The sequence below is a fragment of the Lissotriton helveticus genome, chromosome 8, assembly GCF_964261635.1.
Source record: "Lissotriton helveticus chromosome 8, aLisHel1.1, whole genome shotgun sequence".
Lineage (NCBI taxonomy): Eukaryota > Metazoa > Chordata > Amphibia > Caudata > Salamandridae > Lissotriton > Lissotriton helveticus.
Window position 1 is genome coordinate 1436693237 of NC_136069.1, and position 27063 is coordinate 1436720299.

The following is a 27063-nucleotide window of genomic DNA, read 5'->3' on the forward strand; positions in this document are numbered from 1 at the left end:
TGCCCAATAATAACCTGCGTACATTCAACAAATTGTTTAACTTAAACAGCTTTTTAGGGATTCAGTTCACTAACACACAAGAAATACTATTCCTTAATTTGTTAGTCAGATTGAAGGGACAGTTGTTAATGTAATTAACAGGTTTAGACAATCCTATACTGCTTATCAATACCGACGAACAGCACCTGAAATTCGGTCTTAGAGTTGGGGGTAAATCAAACTATTCTGCCTTACATTGCTTTATTACACACATCCCAAATTAGACGTCTTACTGTGTAACCCCTTGACCGCGGTGGAATCGCTGGCGAAATAATGAGTGGGCGGGGTTCAGACGGCCCCCGGCTGTCCTCCGCACACGCCCACTGTGACGTCGGACGTCTGACGCATGCAAGGGGTTAATGGATGCCAACATTGACCTCAATGCTAGGACATGCTAATGGCCTCAATATTAACCCAGTGGTGGTGTTTTGTAATACCTTGTTTTCACTGTGTCTTGAGTTATAAATGTATGAAGTTAAATAAAATGCAGCTGATAAGTTACAAAGGATTCTTTTTATGCACTTATTTAGGAGCGGCTTATTGGCGACTACAGATATTTGCTCTACATGGTGTTTGATGCAGTTAAATTCATAAAGAAAGTGAAAAGGTGACTGCAATGCATTCTAGTGGCAGATTGAGAATTTTAGAAGCTTCAAATCATAGCAATACAAAATAACAGCAGAACAGAAAATGTCATAGTATGGTAATGAACCAAAATGCTTTATTTACAACTGAACAGATTCGAGGGAGAAAACAATTCTAGACTGATGGTGCCGCTTCCGTTGGTGATTTTGCAAAGAACTACTTCTGTTGGTCTTCAAACTTCGGTTCTGTGATGGAAAAACAGCAAACAAGCTCATCAGAATGCTGCATTAGAATTTAAAGAAGAGTTGCTAAATTACTTCAAAATCTTAAACAGGTGTATGACCTGACCATACAAGAGTGATGCAAAAATACATCAGACGTTTATTTCTTCCACCAGCACTATTGAAACAGCAATGAGTAAAGTACACTTGGTTGCACCACACGGAGCTGTGGCAAGTACATACATGCTAGTTCCTGCAAAGAAGTCCTCCATCTCACATTTAGATCACATTCAATCACATTTTTTATTTTACCTTTTACGTGACTCATTCGACTAGAAAAATTGTTTTTTCTACCCAAATGGATTCCAACCGTGGTTCCTCAGGGCAAGTTAATTCTTGATCAAACATTTGTAATGCTTTATTACGTTTCTGGGGATGGTTGTGGAATACTGTATTACTTGGGAGGGACCTCTGGAAAGTGGAGTACTTATTCAATTGAATGAGAAACTCTTCTCAGCCATTTGTTGTGTACGCCACAAGGACTGGGCCCTCGCTGATCTTCCCATTCGATCAGCTCTCCTTGTAAACAGGGGCTTAATTTCCATCTTTAATTCCACAAGACAGTCAGTGGGAAGTAACTAGAGTAACAATATTGATTTATCTGGAGTCCTGGTGAGGTTCCACTGCAATGGAAAATTCTTATGTTCTGCATGACTTCCAGCAAAGAGAATTGAAAAGAGTGTCAACCAGGGGTGTCTCCTCCGCATTGGCGGAGGAGCGTTTCCCCACTAGCTCAGAGCCGGCAGGTGAAAAATAAAACTATGCCCTATCATTGTTTTATTTTTCATTTGCCGGCTCTGAGCCAGCTCGTGTAGGAAGGGGCGGGCTCGGCAACAGGAGGGGGAGGAGGAGTGCTATGTGCACTTCTATGTGGCATTTATGTTTGGCCAGTTGTCTCAGGCCCACTAAACACACACGCACACTTAAAATAGACCAGACTCCCTGTCCTGAGTGGAGCATCTTTTAACCTGAGCAGGCCAATCCCCGTGCTGCTCTCATAGCATGAGAGCAGCGCGGGGATTGCACAGGGAGCGTGTCCCAGTGTCTGCTGGGACCAGGAAAAACATGGAGGTTCGATGAGGGTGCCGGCCGGCAGCTTAAGGTAAGTTCTTTTTTTTTTTTTATTATTAACCCCCTGTGCAAAACCCCTGTCCAACCCCCACACATTCCCTCCAGATGCACCACCACCCTTTGTTTGTGGCAGCCGCAATTGGTGTCAACATGGGTCGTATTTCTCAGGTTCGACTTAGGAATACTAAAGCAGTCTTTTCTTTTGTTACAGAACAAAAAAGCAAAATATGATAGTATTTTTCTGGTACATCACTTTTAGCTTTCCATGGTACTTCTATGAAGTCTCTGGATACCCCTGTTCAGGAGTTACTTCCTCACTTTCCAAGTTTCAAAGAAACTTGTTTTACTCACCAGAGTCATGGGACTGAGGTGAAGGAAAATTATTACTGTCTAGCTCTTACAGTGAAAGTACTGTAGAGCGGCTCTCAAAACCTAATGTTTGCATTCCAAGTCCTTAATAGTAGCTACAGAATACTTCTTTCTTTATCTATGGATTGTTTATCTGGTGGATTAGTGAAACCCTGATTGATAGGGCCCATTACACCATATCGTGCAGTTTCATCAACTTTCTGTAACCAACTTATCCCACTTCTACGGTGGACGAAACAGTGCCTTGACCATTGTACCTCTCCTTTTTTACTTTTCAATCTCAATATACTTTCAGCATTGCACAGCTGGAATTCAGCCATGAATACACTGCTCATATTGCAGGGATGTCAGTCGGATCCCGGGGGACCTGGCCCGTGTTCTGGGAGAGTTTGCAGCTAGATCGGGTATCAAAGTTAATGCCGATAAATCCAAGTTATATGCCTTTGGAGCAGGAGTTTCAGATCCAGGATTTGTGCCAAACGGAGACAGAGTACAACGGAGCCCAGACACGTTTCGTTATTTAGGCATATGAGTTTATCGGCAACCGCAAGACCTCTTTGACGGCAACCGAGGCAGGGCCTTAACAGCCATTTACTCTCAGATGCGGTTCTAGAGCACACTCCCCCTGACAGTCACGGGCAGAGTAGCACTGATGAAAATGGTGGCCTTACCACAGCTCCTGTACTACGTTGCCAACCTGCCTAGTTATGTACCAGCCTCCTCCTTTGCCCAGCTAGAACGGACAACTAGAGATTTCATTTGGGGTCCCAGCAGAGACAGGGTAGCGATCAGGAAGTTATATTTACCCACAGATCAGGGGGGTCTTGCGGCCCCTTGCTTTGAGCACTACTACCTCGCAGCTCAGCTCCAATGGGTCGCCAGATGGTTTGCAGATCGACAGCGCAGTGACACGGCATCCACTTGACCGCCATACACTATGCTGCAGATCCTTATGCTCTTCCACCCTGGAGCACGCACACGTCCCCCGGAGTCTTTATATTTGAACGTGGCTTGCAGGTGCTACCGGCTGAGCCTCTACCTAACACGGCATGTCACACCCTATGCCCATGCTCTCCCGCTGGAGGGCACCCCCAGGGGTCCGACGGCATGCACAGCCACTGATTTGCACCATTGGCACGAGGCTGGGTTACGACCCTAGGGGATCTCTATCACGAGGGCTCACTGATTCCATATGTGACTCTAGTAGCAGACGAGGAACTGCTCGCCGGACAATTTCTCCTACATTGCTCACTGGTGGCCACCCTTACAGAGAAATGTGGAAATCTAGGCACTGAACTACAAATGCACCTCACCATCCAATATCTTCAGGTTATGGGACGAGGCAGGCACCTGAAACGTTGGTTCGCCGCTTCACTGCGTCACCACGCAGCAATTAGCCTAGACCCCCTCAGATACAAGTGGGAACATGACTTAGGGTGCCAACTCTCAGATAAAACCTGGCCACAGATACTGTCCAGCCCGACCCGTATCCCACGAAATACAAGACTCAGACAAATACAATAATTTATTACACAACGTGCGTAATTAACACCGGCTAATATTAACAGATATTTCCATTGAGCGGACTCTGCCTGCCCCCGATGTGCAGCCCTTGATGCAGACCTAGTGTACATGCTCTCGGGCTGCCCCAATCTTAGTACGTACTGGAGGGGAGTGGCAGACACACTTCAAGCCTGTACGGAGAGAGTTACCTTTGAGTGGCAAACATAGCTACTGCACGTTTTCGGTAGTACACACAACACTAAGGTCACCTCCCGGTTCCTAGACCTGGGCATAGCCACTGCCAAGCGGCTAATTACGAAGAGATGGAAGGCATCGGATCCCCCACAGGTACAGACTTGGAGGTGTTCCACCATTGCGTGGGCCAGAGCAGAGGGTACAACAATCAGGCGAGAGAAACTGGTGGGCCTCAGGAAACACCTATAGCTGCAAATTGGGATGCGATCCTGGCAACACTGCAGGAAAACGCCAACCATCCAGCAAACTCCCAATGTACAACACAAAGGTCAGATAGGAACACACAAAATGTTCGTCACCCAAAACTGACAGAAAGTTCACACAACAGAGTTAGTGCATCGCACTTCTCACATAGTGGAGGCACGGACAACAGAACTAAGGGCACAAAGGAAAGGAATCTGAGAAAAGGAACAGATCTTACACATGGGAACACAAACTGTGAACACCGAACCGAGAGGATGAACACGCCTAATACAGGGTCTCAGACCCAGAGAGACATTAAAGGAATACAGACACAAATTGACAACATGTCAAAGGACATCCTAAACACACTGAAAACAATGGAAAAGACCCTGGAAATCACTGTAGGCACACACTCCAAAGTTGAGCACATCCAAGAATTAATGCAGGAGTCGCTCAAGAAAAGGAATGAGATGGCCATGCCATTAACAGATAGGCACAATCGACCAGACAGGACTCTTAGTTAGGTACATAACAGAAGTAGAAACCCTGTCCTTACTACAGGTATACAAGCCCACAGAACACAGTAGAGGGGAGGTAATTAGAACAGTTCCGATTGATGCTAATAGAACATCCAGACAAAAGGTAAGGGAACCAGACCTCAACAACTTACATCAAGTCCAGCTATCCACGAACCTGCTTGAACGGGACCCTAGTAACGCAAGAAAGCCTCTGAAATGTCTATTGCTCAACTGTAGGTCCGCAGTAACACATGCGTCAGACATCGCTGCACTTATTAACCAGGAAATTGATCTAGCGATCCTAACAGAAACATGGCTTTCGGAATCATCATCTCCATGCATAGATCGGTTAGTGCCCCCTCATTATAACATAGTAAGACTGGATAGACCAAAAAAGATAGGAGGTGGGATAGCCTGCATCCACCGATCAGACATAGAAATCAACCAAATACAATCCGATCCTCTGGAATCCTATGAATACCTAGGTCTTAATGTACGATCAACAGACAATAAAAGATGCAACCTGCATGCCATATACCATCCTCCAGGAAATAATGCTATTTTTATAGACCAGTTGATTATCACGGATAACTCTAACACTCACTCTAACGACATTTTCCTGGGTGATTTCAACTTACACTGGGACGACAGGAAGGACAAACTGATCAACGCTCTTAAAGACTTCTTGACTGAGCTAAACCTTACCCAAGACTGCACACAGCCAACACACTCAAAAGGAGGAACGCTAGACTGGATATTATCAAGAAACAAGAACATAGTGATCCACTCAGTTATGCCGTGCGACTGGTCGGATCACCATGCCATAAACTTCCTAATACCAACACTGAAAAGGGAAAAGATCATGCAGCCTATTAATTTCAAAAAGTGGACCCGGGACATTAAAGACTCGAATATTGAACGGTTAGTAGAAAATTGTGAGAAAGAACTGAATCCACCGAACAACTTGCGGAATGTGAATGACCTAACTGACCACTACACTACGACAGTAACAAATATAGTTAACACCACTATGCCACTAAAGCTAAAAAGAGTCTCGGAAAAGGACAAAAACCCTTGGTTTAATAGTACACTGAATGATGATAAACGGAAACTAAGAATGGCCGAAAGAAAATGGAGACAACACCCTGCAACACCAGAGCTGAAATCACTAAGAAAAATCAGAAATGAGTACAACAAAAAGATCCTCAAGTCCAAAAAAGAATATATTCGATCAGAATTGGATAACGTCAAAAACAGGCCACGGAAACTAATTGAGATATTAAAGCAACAATCCAACAAATCGGCAAAATCGGCCCAAGAAACCACTAAAACTCAGCTGAGCTGTGAAGACTTCTCTAATTTCTTCACCGACAAGGCCAACACTTTGGAAACAGAGCTCAAGATGGCAGCGGACAACCTGCACAACCAACCACACAGACTGTACAATACCACTCTGACAACCGACCCTGAGGAAGCAAAAAACAAAGCGCATTGGGATACCTTCAAGTTATATGATCAGAATACCATCGCCAAAACACTAGCGGATATCAAACCGAATAACCACTATAATGATCCACTCCCCACCAAATGTCTACAAAACATCAACCACATCATCATCCCAATATGGACAAAAATAATAAATGCCTCGCTATCACAAGGGATCCTTCCAGAATGCTTAAAAACAGGCCAAGTTGTACCGATAATCAAGAAACCAACAGCAGACCCAGCAGATCCTAATAACTTTCGCCCAGTTACCAATATTCCGTTACTGGCCAAACTAATCGAGAAATGTGTACAAAACCAACTAAGCCAACACATCACTAATTACATGCTATTGGACGACTGCCAATCGGGATTCAGAACAGCCCACAGCACGGAAACAGCGATCCTACATATCGTCGATGACGCAATACAGGACCTAGATCTCAATAGAACATGTTTACTAGTCCTTCTTGACCTGTCATCTGCATTTGACACTGTAAATCATGAACAAATACCAGACAGACTACACAAGAGGATGGGAATGTCGGGAATTGTGCTGAAATGGTTTGAATCCTTCCTTCAGAACAGATCTCAAAGATTCTTGGTCAACCAGACACTATCCCAATCTTGTCCGAACTCGATCGGAGTCCCTCAAGGATCTACACTATCTCCTTCACTTTTTAACTTATACGTCGAACCTCTGACAGAAATCCTCCAAGACGCAAACATATCCCATCACATGTACGTGGACGACACGCAGATTTACATTAAGGTCGCATCTATGGAGGACATCAAGTTAATCAATGAGGCTTTAAAAGAGACAATACGCTGGTTAACCAGTAATCACCTGAAGCTAAATGCACAAAAAACTGAATTCCTATTAATCTCACCACCAAAGAACCACACAGAGGCGATGGAATGGACCAAATTGATCACATGACTAAACTGCACCCCTACGCTAGTGGACTCAGCCAAATCATTAGGAATCACATTGGATAAGAATCTAGACATGAAAGCCTACATCAAATCAATGGCAAAAAATGCCCGCTTTCACGTGAACTACTTAAGGAAAGTGAAACCATTCATCTAGTCGGCAGATCTCAAAATGGCAATACAATCATTAGTTATCTCAAGGATTGAATACGGATGTACAACCTTAGCGGGTCTACCCAAAATTTCCACTAAAAGCATGCCTCAATGCAGCAGCAACGCTCATTACCGGATCGAGGAAATTCGACCATATTTCACCACACCTAAAAGCGTTAAACTGGCTACCATATGAAGCTAGAATCCAATTTAAAATGGCATGTATCACCCACAAAGCACTCCACTACAAAACACCAAGATACCTGGCCCAGAAGATTGAGCTTTCTGGAGGAAGCAGACCAGCCAGGAGTGCCAAGGAGCTGCTGCTGAGGCCACCCATCTTTCGGAAGAAGAAAACATACGACAGAGCTTTCTCTCGGGCAGCCCCCAGAATATGGAACTCACTCCCTCTGAATATCAGTAAAATTACAAACACGACAACATTCAAAAAGGAAGCTAAGATCTTCCTAATGAGTAAGTTCCTTACACAGACAAGAACGGACTTCACCGCCACCGCGTCTTAGAGGTGCCAAAACGGAACATCGAATGGGGGAAAGAGAAAGTCTCTAGTTAAACGGGGAACAATCTAGTGGCGCTACAGCCTCCCAGAAACTGAGGAAGATTGCACAGATAAAGACAAGTCAGAACTATTTGTACAGGAATACAGCATACAATATCGTAAGCTATAACGTATATGATAACCTGGGAGATAGACGCAGACAGAAATTATATAGAAATGTGTAATCCCGATGGTAATACTAGCTTAATTTTAGCAAACCATTGTACATATTCCAGGATATATACCCTTTTAGACGTGTACCTAACCTACCTCATATCAGTGTGATACGTTTACTATATAGCTCTATACTTACCTACCTCATTCACTATATGGTAATGTTATGCGAATTGTATCTCAAATCTACCTCATGTATATGTATCTGTGAAGCGCTCTGATACCCAAGGGTCACGTTCGCGCTATATAAAACGCTCTAAATAAATAAATACATAAATAAATAATCCACAGGCCTCCCAACCCAGCCACTGCAGGCATCTGGTCTCCACAACCACCACCGCGCACGCGACCCACACCCATTGACTACACTTTCGCAACCGATCATGTGCCAGCAGCTAAACGATACCTCCCCAATGCACTTGCGCTTCATAGCCATATGACAAAGGTACTGCTAAGGGGGCGCCCTCAGAGGCACACATACAGCTATGCATGTACTCAAACTTGCGTGACCGATCCAACCCTACTCCAAGTTTACTACCCTATATACACAATTACTGCCACGTTATCGGCTTCACCAACCTATCTGCACCGAATTGGCTCTTAAACATAATATACTCCATACAATGAGCAAACGCCAGATATACTGGTTATGGACAAATCGATACTGTAAACAACCATGTGTTAAATAAACCATTACGATGAAAATCAATACTGTAGCACCTTTGTCGTATTCACATATGCTGATGTCCAGTGACGTATAATATCTACTGTTGCTACAAGCTACAGCATTGATGCAATAACAACTCATGTAAATGTTTACCAAAAACCAATAAAACAGATATAACAAAAAAAATGAATGCACTGCTCATGTGATGCCAGCTGGTTCTCATTGCTTGTGTGTTTGTTCCATCCCTAAAAACCAGCCAGGTGACTTATCTAACTTGACCCGTGCTGCTTTAATTGCCACTTAAATAGTGTTTGTATTGGTGACAAGATCTATATAGAGGGCAGTTATTTATTTCATTTTTGTGTATAAAACTCCCCAAAGAGTATTTTCAGTCATGACATTGGGACAGTAGTCAACCAATTTCCTTGAGACTTGTTTTTTGTCGTGCCATCCAAAACTTTGGCTTGGGTGTACTGATCTAAATATTCCAGCTCAACCCACACAGTTGTTACAGCAGTGATGTTTGAACTTGGAGGTTACATTTAAGGTATAAGAGTGAATTTCTGGGTAAGGACGAGTATGTAACACTCGTTTTTTAAGTATAGTCTCTGAACAGGAACTCTCATATGGATATACTGCAACCACGGTTTTACCAGCAGAAGGAAATTCTGCCACAAGGTTCTCCAAGGTCCATTGTGCAAGTTCTCCTTGAGCAGCCATGTATTCTTGCAATTATATCATCTGCTGGGGTTAAAACTAATTGTGTGTTTCATCACTTATTTATACTAATGGTGGATAAACAAGGTCTTTCTATTGTAGATTTCAGACACAAACCTTAATTTTACGTCAGTTAGGCTTTCATCGATGAGGGAACAAACTAGCTGCACACCACTTAACTAATTTCAATAACTCTTGGAATGGACAATACGTTTTAATGACGTTTTATTACTTGAATACGGCACAGTGAAATACAAGTGTGTATCTGATCAAGTAGAAGACATGAAATGACAAATAGACCTCTTGCACTTACTGTTGAGACGCCACATTGTGCCAGTCAGATAAAACATTTAACATAGGAGTTGCTGCCAGAAATTCAACTGACTGCTTTTCTGTGGGATAAAAAGGTGTTGGGAAACAGATTTCCTATTTGAATCATGTTCTTCTATTACAAGTATTTCCCCATTGAAGAGGATAGGGACCAGATGTATGCGGTGGATAGCAAACCACCAGTAAAAAACCTTCTTTGGGGGTCTCATTATTGCCAGATACAGAGCTCTCTGCACATAAAGCTTCAATCCAAAGTAAAGTTCAACGTCATAGTTTCTCAAAAATGTCAGATGCATAACCTGACCCCATCACATCAGCCACAAGGCTCCTTAAATTGGGATAGACAGCACACCTAAAGAGCCCCAGCGAAAGTGACTTCTGCATCAAGTGAAGCACCAGCAGAGCACTCTGAAAATAAATAAAATGCATCCAGCGTGAATGTCTTTGCATAATATAGCCCGGTCTAAACTAACAATCACATTTTAAAGTTGGGGCAAATGGCAATCAAAGTCCCTAATTATAAACTAAACTGTCAAAGATAAGAAAAGTCTGCCCAGAAATTCAGAAACGAATGCAACAGAAAACCTCCTTAGAATACCATAAATAAAAGGAAAAAAAATAATCCAATATTTTCAAAAGTATTCCCCTTGCAATTTTGCTGCAATGAATTTGCCTTACTAGTTATGACGAAAAAGTAATTTCAACTTACCCTCAAATTTAAATTCTGGAAACTTCTCAAGATCTCCTCCTCCATACAATCGCTGAAGTTTGGCTATATCTTCAGTTAACTCTTTCTGGTATTCAGGACCTGCATCCACAGGCCCTCCAACTTGCCTAGATGGAGAAAGCAGGAAAAAATGCACTTGGTTACGCAGAATGCATCAGCTAGTGTGATCATATGATATGAATTTTGACAATAAGCATTTAGGTATTTGCTTACAATTCTAACTGCAAGGAAGTCAACCTTTCAAGTTTTTGTAAAGTAGAACACATATGCTATCCACACACAAACTGGTTCAGCACTGACACAGAATATGTATACTTCCAGTATGCACAAAATCATGTTGCCTTCCGGCATGATTGTTGCAACAAGCTCTTTGCCCGATGATTACATTAGTAGACTTAAAAAACTTGAAGGAAGCTTTGACTGGCTCTGGCCCGCCAGTGCTACTAAAGTAGATTAAATACTCTCCCTACAAGCTTCCTACAATTTGTGGATTTCTTCCAATAGTCATTGTGGAATAGCTCAGAGAAACCTAATATGAATAGAGCCAGGCAGTGGCCATATTTCTCCAAGGAATGGCAAAAAGCATTGGAACTGGAAGCACACTGCACTGCGACACGAAGGACAGGGACTTTAAGTGCCCAGCCTAAAGACAGAATTTGGCCTCGGCACAGGAAGAGGTCTACAAGACCCAATTAGCTGAACCCTGTGGAGGATGACTCAATGAAGCAAGCTCTCTATGAAGTTATGCACACCTTGCAGACAGATGGACGGAATCGACTAAAAACCATATAAGTCAAGGAACTTATAGGATGCTTCCAGAACTACTGAAATGACAAGGTTGCACTGTGAAACCACTTTTGGAAGCTTAGACCTCTTCAGTAAGATCTCCAGAGGAAGTCGAGACATCTTTAACTTTATCTTTAAAGGGTGAAAGTGGGGTGTGTGCTTGCATAGAACCTGTGAGTATGGACCTCTAGACTTTGTGCTAGTAACCTTCGCAGTCCGGGAGATATTATGCCTCAAGGGTGGGCTTGAACACCAAAGAGATCCCCATTGCCAATTAGCAAGTCCAAAGGGAGCCCGATGCCATATCTGTGCCCCCTAACATGTAATTACTTGACCATGAATAGATATCAACAGGATACGAGTCCCTGAAGTTGAGGGACCCTGCAGCAAAATATTTAAGTGGGTGACATTTGGTGCCCAGGCCCCCTCCATCAATCAATCAGACATTTATAGAGAGCAACGAATAACCAGAGATGGTCTTGAGGCGCTGGAGCTGTATGCTGTGTAATGGGGTTTGGATCATTCAAACATCCAGGCCAGGTCTTAAGTTCTCTTCTGAATAGTTGGAGTGACAGTGCTGTCCTGAGGTACAGGGGGAGGTTGCTCCAAGCCGTGGCTGCCAGATGCGAGAAAGAGCTTCCTCCGCTGTTGGCTCAAAGGATACGTGGCATGTTTGCGAGGGAGACGAATCAGAGGTGTCTGGTCGGTTGGGGGAAGGTCAGGCGTTTCTTGATGTATGCTGGTCATTCGTTGTGCAGGGCCTTGTAGGCATGGGTCAGCATCTTGAACTTGTATCTTTTCTGAATCGGGAGCCAGATTGGGTGTGATGTGGGTCCTTCTGGGGAAGGTAGAGTATGAATCTTGCCGCTGAGTTCTGTATTGTATGGAGTCTCTTCAGGAGGTGTGCAGCGATTCCTACATAGAGCGTGTTTCCGTAGTCCATCTGCTGGTGAAGAGGGCCTGCGTGTAGGTCCTTCTGGTGTTTACCGGAAGCGACCTGAAGATCTTGCGCATGCTACAGGTGTGAAAGCAGGCAGAGGAGACAACGTTCACTTGTATCTTCATGGATAGGTTGTGGTCTAGGATGATGCAGAGGTTGCCTGTGTGGTCTGTTGGGACATGTGGTGTGCTGAGCTCCGCGGGCCACCACAAGTCATTCCATAGCGAGGTGTCGTTCCCAGAGATGAGGACTATTTTTTTCCGAACTGAGTTTGAGACAGTTGTCCTTCCTCCAGTCTGCGACGTTCATCATGCATCTGTGGAAGTTAGTTTTTGTGGTGGGGGGATCTTCCGACAGTGAGAGGATGAGTGGAGTGTCATCTGCAAAGGAGATGATGTTGAGTCCGTGTGATCAGACGGTGTTGGCCAGGTGGTTCATGTAGGTGTTGAAGAGGGTGGGGCTGAGAGACTATCCTTGGGGGACTCTGCAGATGGTCTTCTTGGGCTCAGAAGTGAATGGCGGGAGGCGGATACTTTGAGTTTTGCCAGTAAGGTATGAGGGAACCAGTTGATGGCATTTCCTTGAATCCTGCTATTGAGGAGTCGGTTGATCAGGAGAGGGTGGGAGACTGTCAAATGTGGTGGACAGGTCCAGGGAAGATGAGGGCTGCTGTTTCCCTACGGTCGAGGAGGGCTCTGATGTCGTCGGTGAGTGCGATCAGGGCTGTCTTGGTGCTGTCGTTAGCTCGAACTCCATACTGGGAGGGGTCCAGGAGGTGGTCTATGTGTTGGGTGAGTTGCTGGTTGATTGGTCAACAGAGGGTTTTTTTCAGGAGGGGTCTCACTTCAGCGTGTTTCCAGTCCTCTGGGAAGGAGGCAGCAGTGATGGAGGTGTTCAGGACCTTTCTGAGCTCATTGCCGATTGCCTCGTTTCCGAGGTTGAAGACTTAGTGGGGGCATGGTCCCCGAGGGTGCTCTAGAGTGCACTGAGTTAATGATGGAGAAAGTGCCTTGCGTGGTCAGGAGGTCCAAGTGGGTGAGAAGGTGTTCGGGGTTTGTGTTCATGGGTGTCCGCTGGGTGACGCCGTCTGCAGAGAGTTGGCATTCAAAGTTTTCGTAGATGGCCGTGATCTTGTCATGGAAGAAGTCCGCAAGGTAGTTGCACAATTCCTCAGAGGGAGAGATGCAATTCTTGGTGGCTGTGGGATTGGTGAACTCCTTCACAATGGCAAAGAGTTGTTTGCTGTGGTTTGTGCTGGCTTCGATACAGTCTGCTAGCTCATTCTTGGTTTCTTTCAGGAGACGGTGGTACTGGCGGTCTTCTGTTTTTTTGCCGATTGCCACCTCCTTTCATGTTGTTGGAAGTTGCTTCTGGTGGAGTGCAGATCCTCGGGGAACCAACTTGCTCTTTTGCTTTGTTCTTTGACCTTGGCTGTCTTGGCAGGGGTTATGGCGTTGGTGCATTTTTTGATCCACTAGGTGAAGTTCTTTGCTGCTTGTTTAGGGTTGTGTGTAGAATCTGGGAGTTGGGAGCTGAGCATCTCATTTCACTGGTCTTCTGATACCTTCTCTTCGCGTGGATCTGAGGGGGCCAAGGTAGTTGGGCCCCGAGATGGTGAAGTGTACGCTGTTGTGATCAGATCAGGCAAGTGGTGTGGATGTACCGGACTGTCATTGGAGGTGAAAGCTGAAGATGGGTCAAGCGCGCATCCTGTGATGTGGGTGGGGTTGGTGACGAGCTGCACGAGTCAGATGTGCATCCTTTCCAGGAGGTTGGTGGAGTTAGCATAGCTGGGGTCATTGAGGAGGAAGCTGAGATCTCTTAGGAAGAGGTAGTGCTCTGAGTGGATTGCGAGCGGGCGATTATTTCCAGGATGGTGTTGTAGACGCCAGGGCGTGGTCCTGGTGGTCAGTAGACAAGAGTACCTCTGATGGTGCTTTTCCCATCTGTGTTTAGTGTAGTCGTGAGGGTCTTGGTCGATGTATCGGTTGTGGCGAGTTTGCTGAGGTGCTAAAAGGCGAGGAGGCAGTGTCGGCAGGAGAACGGTCATTATGTGGTTTGTGGGGATGTGCGGCAGCAGAGATTGTTGGTGAGTTTGGGGTCCAAGACGCAGAGGTCTGTGGCGGTGTAGCTCTGTGGGGTGGAAGAGCAAGTGGTGCTGGGCGCAGTCAAAGCGCACAAGGGCGTCCCTTTTGTGGAGAGGTGTGGCTCACTGGTTAGAGGCGGCAGACCTGTAAGCAGAGAACGGCCCGGGACCAGGGTTTAATTCCAGACGCGGCAGGGTCTTGGACCAGGGTTAACGGACTCGATAATTCTCGCCTCAGTGCCTACTCTAACCAGGGAACACACTCGGTAACTCGGGGCATTCAGCTTGCCTCATCTCTACAACGGCCCCCCACAGACGCCGGGGATGCCTGGTTTCACCCTGGAAATACCCAGAAAGGGACCATCTCACAGGGAAAAAACCAGGACGGGTTCCCCAGCGGTCTACAGCACCAGGACACTCGGGTAGAGTAACAGTGCGCTTTACAAGTATCCCACATTTACATTTACATTTTGTGCGCCGGTGGTACAGCTGCGCAGCGTTCTCCAGAAGTAGCCGCAGGAGGTGGAAGGGACTGCCAGGGAGACGGGGAGCAGGAAAATGCTGGGAGAGGGAAAACGAGAAACCAACCAACAATTACCAAAACTGAATAAAGGCTACCACAAATTAAAGTTACCAATAATCCAATTAAATTGCCTAGACAGACAGCAGTCGCTCGGCAGTGGGACTGAACAGCTGGCCTCGAGGGCAGACACGTGTCACATTCAGGGGGAGCTGGGCAGCAGGGGGAGTGGCTCACGAGACTAGGAGCTCAAGGACTACTCCCTGCATTTTGCACGAGACAAGTTAGAATACGCCCGCCAACCCACTATGATACTGTGAACAGTTTACCTGAAACCCTGGTAAACCGAAGTGCCCACTAATGATAATAGTGAGTAACCTGTCTTTTCCATGAACTACTGCACGATACCTGGAATTAATAAAATGCTCCATAGAAATGAGTTATAACCCTCTTGCAATTTTGGCTCAGCAAAATGATTGCTGATGTGATCGATATTACAGAAGCGACCACACAAGCATCTCCAGCACCTTTTACAATACCACAATACCTCAGGGATGCAAATGCCAATTGAGCTGCCCAGGGTGCTTAACATTGTAGATGACATTCACCACTCCCTCGACAATGGCGAATCTAGCCTATTGATCCTCCTCGATCTCTCTGCAGCGTTCGATACCGTTAACCATTCTGTTCTACTCAAAGTCAGAACGATTCGGCCTTAATGGTATGACTCATAATTGGTTTGTCACATACCTGCAACACCGTGCTCAACAAATTAAAATCCAAAACTGCTTATCGAACCCCTCCCCCATTTCTCTAGGTGTTCCGCAAGGATCCATACTCTCTCCCTCTCTCTTTAACCTCTTTATGGAACCCCTCACCCCCATTCTCAAACAAGCTGGGATGAACTACCATCTTTACGCTGACGATACTCAACTCTACCATAAGATAAAAACCCATGCTGACATCCTCCACCTCAACAACACCCTCATCAAAATTCAAGCCTGGTTCCACTCGAACCACCTCAAACTTAACCCTTAAAAAAGTGAAATTATTCTTTTCTCCCCAAAAAACAACCAGCTCCTCATTCAAAATTGGATCACAGACCTTAATGCCCTCAACTGCCCCTTGTCCCTTGCCACCTCAGTCAAATCCTTGGGCATCTCCCTTGACAACCGCCTATCTCTCAACGTACACATCAAAAACTCTGCCAAAGGAGCCCTCTTTATCCTCCGTAACCTTAAGAGAATTAAGCCCTTCATCCCAATTGATGATTTTAAACTAGCAGTTCAATCTCTTGTTCTATCGCGCATTGATTACGGCAATGCCATCCTCACCAGAATTCCCAAAACACACCTAGCACCTCTAAAATCAGTGCTCAACCTCGCGGCCAGGCTTATCACAGACTGCAAACGATTTGACCACATCTCTCCCGCCCTCAAAACCCTCAAATGGCTCCCCATTGAAGGCAGATCCACTTATAAAACCGCCTGCATTACGCACAAAATCCTCCACCAAAACACACCGACATACCTTGCTATCAAATTGACCAAAGCAGGCTGCACGCGATCCCTGAGAAGCTCCAACACCCTCCTACTTATCCCCCCTTCAGAAAAAGAATTCCACTCAGTCACGCTCCTTTTCAGGCAATGCCCCTCTTATTTGGAATGCCCTCCCACCAGACCTCCGTTGTAACCCGTCCTACCCCAGCTTCAAAAAAGTACTCAAACTTCTTCTCTTTAATAAATACGGGGGCTTCTAATTACCTCCCGAGTGGCCTCGCCTTCCTCAGCATCCCCCCACCCAGCTGCTCCGCCTACGGCTAGTGAACCCCCTCCTGCCCCCCTCTCCTTCCCTTCCCCTTCAATCTTATCTCCTTCCCTCCCCTCCTTGCCTCTCCTTTACCTCCCGTTTCTTACTACACCTTATGAGCTTCAGTTTTTCTTTCACATTTTTTTGTCCTTCTTGCTCCTAGGTATATTTTATCGAACCTTCCCTCCAAAATGCGACCTCTATATTGTATATCTTCTTGTGTTTAGCAATTGTTTTTTTTTACTTTTTCATCTAGTGTAACCTTTATCCTATGTGGACTGCTTATTTTTTAATCAACTTTCTGTACTTATACACACTGTACCTGTATTTAAACACCTTTCTGTTACAATTGTAAAGCGCTCTGATACCTCTGGGTCCAGCCAGCGCTATATAAAACCTCTAAAATAAAAAAAATATACAAATGTATCTGTCAGTGCGCTGGCGTGGTCATTAAAGTACTTCAGATGTCCCTCTAGAGAACAGCAAGTATAGCAGGGCTGTAGGAATAACTGTTCACATTTTGTATGAAAATATTTTCCTTACCTTTCATCGATTTCAACGCTAAATTGGTAATAGATGCTCTCTCACTTACTTGCTCTTTGTGTTGTATTCCCGGATTTTATCGAGAAAAAGCTTCTGGACTGGATCAAGCTCCTTTGCTTTGTTGAATACAATGGCCGAGAGCCCAATGTTCCTTCGAAGCTGGAGAGAGAGCGATGACCGGAAGACAGAGGACAAACGGAACAAACCCTGGAGAAGCATGATGTGATGTTTGTCTCAACTAGAAATTAAAACATTACATTTGTTAGTGGGTTAAATTTAACAAGAAAAGAGTCAATTAATCATTACCCAACGGACACATTTTTATCACAAACGTGTTCAACTGCTTTGAATCTATCCTCAGTCTATGTAGAATCATAGGTCTGGGAAGATTCAAAATCCAAGGTTTTCAAGTCAATGAACAGCCAGTTTCTTTCACAGACATCTGCAGCACGTTGCCCAGTGTAGGAGTGCACTTACTTACTGCTTGTTGTTTGATTCCCACCCTGGAATGGATTGGCAATTTACTCTTGTCAAACTAAGAGGGTTCAGCAGGTTGAAAAGGGGAGGGACACTCTCCAATAGTTAATGGGGTGTACGGAAAGACAAAGAATATTTTGCTGAGGCACGAAAACAAAAAGTAATTGTGCTACAGAAATTCCCATCTGGTGGGCATTTTGTAGGTGTACATTTTGCATGCGTACCGTTTAAAAAACAAAGATTGCTATGTTCATGGAGTACTTCAATTCTTGAGAACATTTGCTCTAGGCGCAGAAATAAATCTAAGTAAGCAAATGTTTAACTTTTTCCCCAAGCTAACTGCGAATTGAAACTGTTGTTTGAAATGTTGCAAAAGGACAATCGTTTGTTTAAATCACATGTTGTTGCTGCTGTGAGGAGACCGATTGCTCAGCAACTCTAGTCATGGGGATGGACTCATGAGACTACTGGGAACTCAGAACAAGTAGCAAAGAACACAGGGCCATAATGAAGCACTAGTCATTCTTCGGAGGGGGTGCTATCACACAATACAGTGATTTTGTCAGAGAAGCTGGTCGGCAGATTATCAGTGAGTTTGGAAGGCAGCACGTATATCAAGTCTTATCAGAGATCATTTCTAAATAGGTATTTAAAAAGACATAAGTCAAGACTGGAAGCAAGTTCATTTCGCTAAAATGTTGCCTCACTGGTAGAAACTGTTAATTGATGCTGGAATTTAAATTGGCGTTTGAAAGCCCTGACTGCTAGCTTCTTTCAAAGTTTTTACCTCAGTCTAAGAACGCAGATATCCTTAGATAATTAACTATTGAAATGTAAGTAGAATATAATTGTCAAAAATCACCACATTGTATATCAGATGTTTTAAGTTAGATGCTGAAATACCTGATAATCTTAAGAATGGTCAGCAGTTTATGCACTGCCTCACAGACATGGAGCATTGTACGCAAAATAAATGTCTGAAAAACTGAAGTTCTATTGTGCCAAGCACTACTTTTTAATTCTGTAAGCTCCATGCCCTAATCCACTTTGTGTACAATGCATAATGGCAAACTATGCGACAGACGTTTCAGATTGCTAATTAATTTCAAATGTAAATATTCCTTCCCATTTGGCAGTTTTCTTCCACTTGCACCAGCATTCTTCATGGAGAATTGCTTCCGTTGCAGTATCCCACCACATTATCTTGTTCTTCACACCGTTTTCTCACGCACTGACTAGGTGTGGAAAAATATTACAAAAATATTGCCAAGCGTGCACGGCTGTTCTTGCTGTTCACCACGGGAGACGGACTGCGTATTCTGCTGATGTCGGGACGAGATGGAGAATTAATACGGGAGCCTTAGACGCGGGTCCCTTAACCGTCTATCAAAACGGGGACTTCTTCACTCACTTGCCAGCGTAAAGACTCACCATAGGTCGGAGGAGTCCACGGACCAATACAGATCCTATTAAGACTTCCATGGTACCCTTTATAAGATATGGACGGTCTTGTGAACTTTCGGTTCACCGACACTTTGTGGAGGCTTCTGTGCATATGTACACACATTTATCCGGATGTTTCTTGGTGAACATTGTTCGGGAACTTTACTTTGTTGGACTCCATGATATTCTAACACAACTTTTTAAGCCTTGAGAAAGTCGTTCTACGACGAAACACGTGTTGGCTGTCTACATACTGCAAATACAGTCAACACTGCGATATATTATTTAGCTTCTTGATGCTCTTGTCGTATGGATTGATTCTTTCTATGTTGCACCTCTGTAATTAAATACATTACTGACTTTTTTTAGTCAGTAGTTACTATTGGTGTTGTGCTCGGTCATCGCATTTGTATAATTTGATGTGTATTGACGAAGTGGCACAGTGTCGACATTGAGCACACTTAAATACATTTTGGTATACTCTTGTGCAAACTACAACAGATGTGCTGACTGTTCTGTCTTGTTAACCACTGCCGTCATTCTATCATCCTATAACGTAAGTAATCAACTAGCCCTTAGAAATAAGTACTTTTTTTCTGTTAAATAGAATGACCTACTGTACTTTTTCCCCGCAATATAGCAAAAAGCAAGCACCAGCAAGCCTTACAATCACTTTCAAAGTTTTTTTAAGCAAGGTTCGGTGAGAAAAGTACTGGACCCTCTAAACCACTAATACTGCATAACGCAGTCTTGCAGCAAGGGAAGGGGGAAATTCTACTGTGGTTAGAGAAGTACACCTAACCCAGTTATCTCATAAATTCAATTGCAGTCGCTGTAAAATGTACACATACAAGAAAGTGGCGTCACAACTTATCTGTAAACTCCTGTGTGCAAGGCTGTGGAGCAAAGATTAAAGCCAGCTCTGAAGAAGGGGTGACTGGTTGTCTCACCGCCATGAAGAGCAACTGACGCACGTTTATTAGGCATCAGTATGAACAATAAACACTAACTTGCAAACAAACAAAAAAATCTGCTTATATTCATTATTCCCTCAAGTGTAAGGCTCCTATTACAGGTTTAAAATTACCCAATACTATATAAGGAGCAGAGAGAAGATGGCAGAAATGTAGGACGTTCTCATTCCTCCAACATCCACTCCCCCCCCCTTCAAAGCAAGCACTCACAGCGAGACCACACACTTTTCTTCTCAGCTAGGTGGCTCTGAAGCCCAAGTCGAACCAGTGGAGAGTGAGACGGGTGAACAGACACAGAGTTTCATCAGAAGAAACTTTGACTAGCAGGCTCCGTGCACACAGCACTTTCAATATATCACCTACGACTTGACGGTTGTAGCCACCAGAGACAATGCAGGTTCTTAGACAGCTGGGGTGAGATTTTGGGATACACTCATGGGACTCATATCCAAAGTGATGCGTGCCAGTCCAGGGGGGCGGTCTGCAATGGTGGGCAGGCCTTAGGGCAGATGGTGCTGCACCCAACAGCCTGTTGGTGTTTGGTTTGGGTTCACCCCTCACTCCCTATGTGATACCCACAAGGAGGGAAGACCTGAGGGGAAAGAGCACGATTCACAAAGTGAGCACCCCCTCCCTAGGCCTTTGTTTTGACCCTAACTGAACATTTTGGACATGTTGATGGCACTCTAGTTTGCAGACTATTAGCCGTGTCTGACCTGAGGTGAACTTAACAGCATATGGGCCGGATGTGGTTACAAACAACTAGCAATTCTGCTGTACTCTGACAAAGAATTAAGTATACCAGCCTGGAGAGACAAGACCCTCCTCAGATGCAGACTGGGACGGCATCAATGATACTGTGCACCCTGCTGTAGGACCTGAAGGCACTTGCACTGTGCAACAACGGCATCAAGGAAATGCAAAAAAAAAAAAAAAAAAAAAAAAAAAGAGAGACCACATCAGTGTCATGCTGATAAGATTGACAACCAGTAAAAGTGATCCCTCACACCCGGGGGCAAGAAGGCACCTCACCTGTACCAGACAGCAAGCAGCTCTCAGAAAGTCACACTTGTCATCACTGTGTTTATGGAAGAGTTATTCTGCAGCCTGAAATGTGATACTTCCTCTCTATGCAGTGAACTGACAATAGACCTCACATACCTCGGTATCAGGATTTCCTCACAGGAAGCCTCAAGTGACGCAAGAGGGGAAGAGTCAGAGTCAATACGCCAACAACTGCTGATGGTTAGGGATATAAATAGAGACCTCCAGGGACGTATAAAGGATTTGGAGAATCGTTCAAAAAGCTAAATGTAAAAATCAGAGTGACGACATCAGAGGCATAAGTGAACAATATCGAATGCTTTGTGATACGACTCTTCAAGTAAATACTCCAAAACTACTGGGGCAGGATGTTAGCAGAAAGTACTCAAGATTTTGCAACTCAACATCCAAAAGGTAGCACAACCATAGACATGCTCAAACAGGCCCAGGACTTCAAGCTAAAAGAAGAAATGATTAAGGCTGCCAGAGTAAAGGGAACTATAATCTTTGAAGGACACAGGCTGACACTACATCAGGATTTGTCCCTCATTATCCTGCAGAAACGTTGTGCATTTCGCCCTGTCACTAGATTTCCCTTTAACCAGAGGTATTAAGAACAGGAAAATAAATGGAGTGGGCTTGAGACACATGGAAGGCACAACCCCCAATGACTACACACTTTTGTCAGTCTCATATCACACCTAACTGAGACTAAACTATTTAAGATCCCCACCCATAAATGCTAGTAAAATCATGACTCATAGATGGAAACAATGGTGCTGTCAGACAATATTTGCATGCCCGTTACTCAGTGTCTCCCTAGTGGTCCGAGAATTGCGCTTCCCTAGTGGTCCAAGCACGATAACTCACTGGCGACTGAGAGAAGTCATTATCCAACAAGAACATAATAAGAGAGAAAAATACCGGACCATAAGTAGTAGGAGCAATATTAGGTTTAGAAAACTTTGGGAAATCTTTTAAGGCAGTCACTAGAGAAGCCATACTAGTAATATCAGCCGGCGCGAATAAAGAAAAAAATAAAAAGGAAAGAGACCTTGAACCTAAGGTAAGAGAATTAGAAACCATAGACAAAGGGACTGCCGCTTCCCCCAAGGTTTGTTGTATGCTTAAACTAAGCAGACCAGAACTCAAAATGCTGGTCATGGACAGAGCATATTGGGCCAGATGTACGACCATTGGATTTAGCGCCCCGTAATTCGCGACAAATTTCGGGTCACAAATTGCGAGGCACTAAATACAATGTACAACAGTGTCTCAGACACTGTTTGAGATTCCCAATGGGGTCGCAAATTGCGAGGCTCATGAATATTAATGAGCCTCTCGTAATTTGCGAGCCCATTGGGAATGACAGGCACTCCCAAGGATGGTGGCCTGCTGGGATCAGGAGACCACCATGTCTGGGACTGCTTTTAAATAAAGCAGTTTTTTTAATGCAGCCCATTTTCCTTAACGGAAAACAGGGGACATTTAAAAAATAAAAAATTAAACGCTTTGTTTCATTTTTTAAGGGCAGGTAGTGTGGTCCCTGGGACCACCGCCTGCCCTTACAAATATGTTTAGAGAAATCACAAAGTGGAAGGGGTTTCATGGGGACCCCTTCCAAATTGCGACTGCATTACCACCTTCTTGAAGAGGGTGGTAATTTGCGAGTGTTTTGCAACCGCAATTGCAAAACATTCATACATGGGGTTGCGGTCGCTATTAGGATGGTAACGCCCCTTCCTAATAGCGACTCGCAAATCCTAAATGGCGTGTCGCAAATAAATTGCGACTCGCTATATAAGAAATGTACATAGCCCTTTCACATTTTGCATGCGCAAACAGGTTGCAAACCCATTTGGGCATGCAAAACAGAGTTGTATATCTGGCCCATTAGGCATTACTCCGAACCGGACACAGTATTATATAAAAGAGAATTGTTATTGTTAATGTCAGTTTGTATAGCGCCAAATCACCGGCAGGTCTCAGGGCGCTTTTGACCGCAAAACACAACAACCTAGTCAGCAACAGGAGAACGAGTAGAAACTATACTGGGCTCAACGCTGCTCTGAATAGGATAGTCTTTAGGGCTTTCCTAAAGCGGAGCAGGTTTCCGTCTTTGCGAAGAGCCTCAGGCAATTCATTCCAGATCTTAGGCAGCAAGACCGAGAATAAATGAACCAAGATGCTTACATGTAAACTCAGAGTTAAAATAGTTAAGGAGAGGTTGATAGCAATGAGGAACCGGAAGGAGGTTAACATAACTAATACCGCAGGTATCTCACCAGAGCACAGGGACTTCTATGAAACTGTTCCTACAGCAGGAAAAGTATCATTGCATGTAATCAGGAAATACTTTGCTTAGAAATAAATTATAAAACTTTCTCAAACACGTGGAGGTCACAAAACTCCCTATCAAAACAGAAGAGGCGATTTCACCAACCGTCAGGTTTCAAGTTAACATATCCCCTGGACTGGGTAACTGTATGCCACTCTTCTGATAAACATTTTCCCTCAATCTTGCCCGACTCCTGACCCAATAGTTCAACTCATTTGTAGATTCAGTGGAAATCACAAAATCTTTGTTACAGGCTTCAACGTTAAAGAACCGTTCCCTCTGCTCATTGTATAGGCCGATGTCACTCCTCAATGTGGATATCAAGCTGTCACAGGGGGTCCTGGCCTCTGGGCTATTTCCTTTTATGTCTGCACAAGTCGACCCCATCAATCTAGGTTTATCATGGTTAGGAGTTGTAGCAACCCCACCAAACGGATCCTACAAGTAGGTGACAACGTGAAAAAGAACTAAGAAAAACATCCTGCTACTAGTAAATGTCAAGCAGAAAATGCCTGAGTGTGCAATGGCCTTGTCTAGAAGAGACTCAAAAGCTTTGGCCCTAAGCATTGTAGATGGGTCACCTGCAGGTACAAACACTCCAAGGCTGGTTCTCTTTTCTGATAGAGAGGTACAAATGGGCCAAAGAAATTCTATTCACACACACTTTTTTGTAACAAGGAAATCTATTTTTAAGGATTACTGGCCCATTCTGGCTAGAGAGTTTGGGCTGGCAAAGAACAGGTGTTCTGCTCATTCAAAAAGTGCATGAGCAATAAAGATGCCTTTAAAGGATATTATCTTGGCGCATTTCCTATGCATTCAAGGACATAGGTCAGATGTCAGGTTATGTCTTCTTACAAATTGCGGCTTATTTTATCGTGGAGACTGGTATTTGCTTTTCTTTCTCTGACTGCAAAGTTAGATGATTTTGTAAAGTGAGCAGTCTGACAATCGGGCTGGGATACAGGCAGTTTGAAAGGAAAGGCTGTAGCATGTCATTTTTTTCTAACACATTTAAATACCGTCTAGTGAACTGTACAAATATTTCAAAATATATCAGCAATTAGAAAACCACATTTTTGGAGTTCTGAAGAGTGATGAAAACAAGGATTGTTCGAGGATAAAACCATATCAGAACACTTTACTTGATTGTGCAAATGATAAATATTTTCGGAAACAATATCCACAGATTATCTTTTGCACACTATATCAGTAAAACTGTACATCACAAGCAATTGTGTGGCCATTTCAATGCAAAATGTGCGGTCTGTAAATAACAGTGCAGTACAACATCCTGCTTTAGTAATATGTGTGACAGTGTGCTCCAAAATGCACCACCGAATACATACCACACCATTTCCGCTCTCATGCTGCATGGGTGTGGCCCATGTGTGCCTTACCTGTTCTTTATGTGCTGCTTTGATTTTTCATAATTCCTACGACTTCAGTGATGTAAAATTGATGGTAAGACCTAGTCACTATGAAAATTGTTCAAGCACCACTGGTTCTGATTAGCTGAATGTAGCACAGGCTCAGATGCAGAGCCTGAGTTACAATCAGCGAATCAGACTGCAGCTCACACTTATGTTTTCGATCAGTGATACTGTGCATCTCATTGGCTAATTACAGGACAGGATATAAAGCCTGAGACGCATGCACACTGCTGTGGTAGCTTTTTCTAAATGTGCAATCCTGGGTGACAAATTACTTTTGAACACTAAAGAATTTTATGATGACTATAGTTGTAAATGCTGAATTATTAATGCTGCTCTTGAAATGAGTTTTAGTAGGCACTTAGAAGTGTGTTTATTAATGTAGTTTAGTTGTGCCTTATTTTTGCAGACATCATTTTATTAATATGGATGCTGTTTTGATGTTCTGTTCATCGTTCTCCTGCTCATTACCCCCCCAATCAATGCTTGTCTTCTCTCCCCTAAAGTCTTCGCAGAGCACAGGACACTGTGGTGCAATTGGTGGTTTTCCTTAGAGAGCCTGTATTGTGAACGAAACAGAGTACTGTAAGTATCCTTCTGAACATTGCGCTGGAAGTTCCGATGTAGCTTGCTAGAATACATTAGTGTACGAGTCTTAGCTTGAAAATGTTTCAGATTGTGTTGTACATCTCCAGGCTGCGCTATTGCTGAGGAAGCTAATTGAGTTTTCCTTAAAAACGGGATAGTTATATTTTTGCTATAACAACCTAGGTTCGGATTTGCTGAATGTGTTATCATGCCATGCTGAATTTGCAGTTTTAGTTTTACCTATTCTTAAAATGTGTATAAAACCCTCCTGGCTTTGGGAGCGAGGCAGAGGACTTCCCTGTTCCTCTGAGGAATCTGTCCATTTATTTAGAACCTTTTCAGATTATCCTTACAGCACTCTGTCCATGTAGACAGTCTTTACTTTTCTCCTATAGATGCTATATTTATGTCTGAGGTTGCTTATTGGGACTTAGAATAATTCTGATGTCTGACTACGTACTCATATCTGAGCCTTTGTGGAATATATTTTGCATTTCTCTGTATTGCTCATTTTGAGATTTTGAAATAATATCCTTTAACTTTTCCTATGATCTAGAACTCAATTATTGAGTGGTTCCAGTCACTATGTGAGTACTCTGCTAAGTTGATTTGTGAGGCCCATTATCTAGAAGGGTGGAGACTTGTCACAAGATCAAGGGTGCAGGAGCTGAGCTGACAGAGGTCAATTTTGGGCTGATCAAAATATTGGGGTTCGGATCCCACATTGCTCTTGCCATCCCTTGCGTGTGTTGCTTCTGTGCTTTGCCCAGGATTGTGTAGCAGTGTCAGACTGCACTTGGAACGTGGTCCGTCTTGACAAATGTTTCTCCCATACTCTAAGCTGCGGCGAAGAATCATAACACATCAGCTGCCTCCGAAGCTGGCTGGATCACAACCCAGCCACGCCAATCGCTTGGACTGGCATGACATCACAGGCTCATCTGTGTGACACTCCGTGTTGAATTCAAAAAGTGTATTTCTTTAATGGAAGGAAGCATTTCATCTTAGCATATCAGATTATATCACTGCACTGATTGTATTTATTAATAGAGAGTGTATTTATACATGAGCTGATAAACATGTCTGCTCCCGCCCTGATGACAATTCGATTAGTAAACTAAAAGACAAGTCAGGAGTCATGGATACCCTACATGTGGGCTAGATTCATATTGATCCTAGAGCAAATATTTTGTCTATTAAACAAAAGTTCTTTTGTACATCACACATGCTGAACTCACGTATTTGACGGTGCTCTCATGCGAGAATGAAGAAAAAACAGTTACAGCAATTAAGAGGTTTGGAGAAGTATATGGATTCTTTTTTAAATAACAGATGTCCTGAATTTTAAATCTGTCCCACTGGATTAGCAAGAAACATTAAAGAGACGGTTCCTATTAATTGGACCAAACATTCCATACCGTACCTGGGAGTACAATTGATGGCATCAGCCCATACCCTACCCCTACGAGTAAATTATCGGGCACTCTTACAAAAAAATCCACTCAAAACTATTAACCTTTCACAATTAGAGCTTAC

General features: G+C 43.9%; 1 protein-coding gene across 1 annotated transcript in view; it reads right to left on the minus strand.

Annotated features, from left to right (window-relative positions):
• Window positions 1–730: 730 nt before the first annotated feature.
• ATP5PF (ATP synthase peripheral stalk subunit F6) overlaps window positions 731–27063 on the minus strand; it is a 29633-nt gene continuing 3300 nt past the window's right edge. The window contains exons 2-4 of the mRNA XM_078658367.1: window positions 17280–17468; window positions 10529–10653; window positions 731–869 (exon numbers count right to left, since the gene is read on the minus strand). Coding sequence (XP_078514493.1) covers window positions 841–869; window positions 10529–10653; window positions 17280–17449 — 324 coding nt within the window. The 5' untranslated portion in view covers window positions 17450–17468 and the 3' untranslated portion in view covers window positions 731–840. The remainder of the gene's footprint in view (window positions 870–10528; window positions 10654–17279; window positions 17469–27063) is intronic.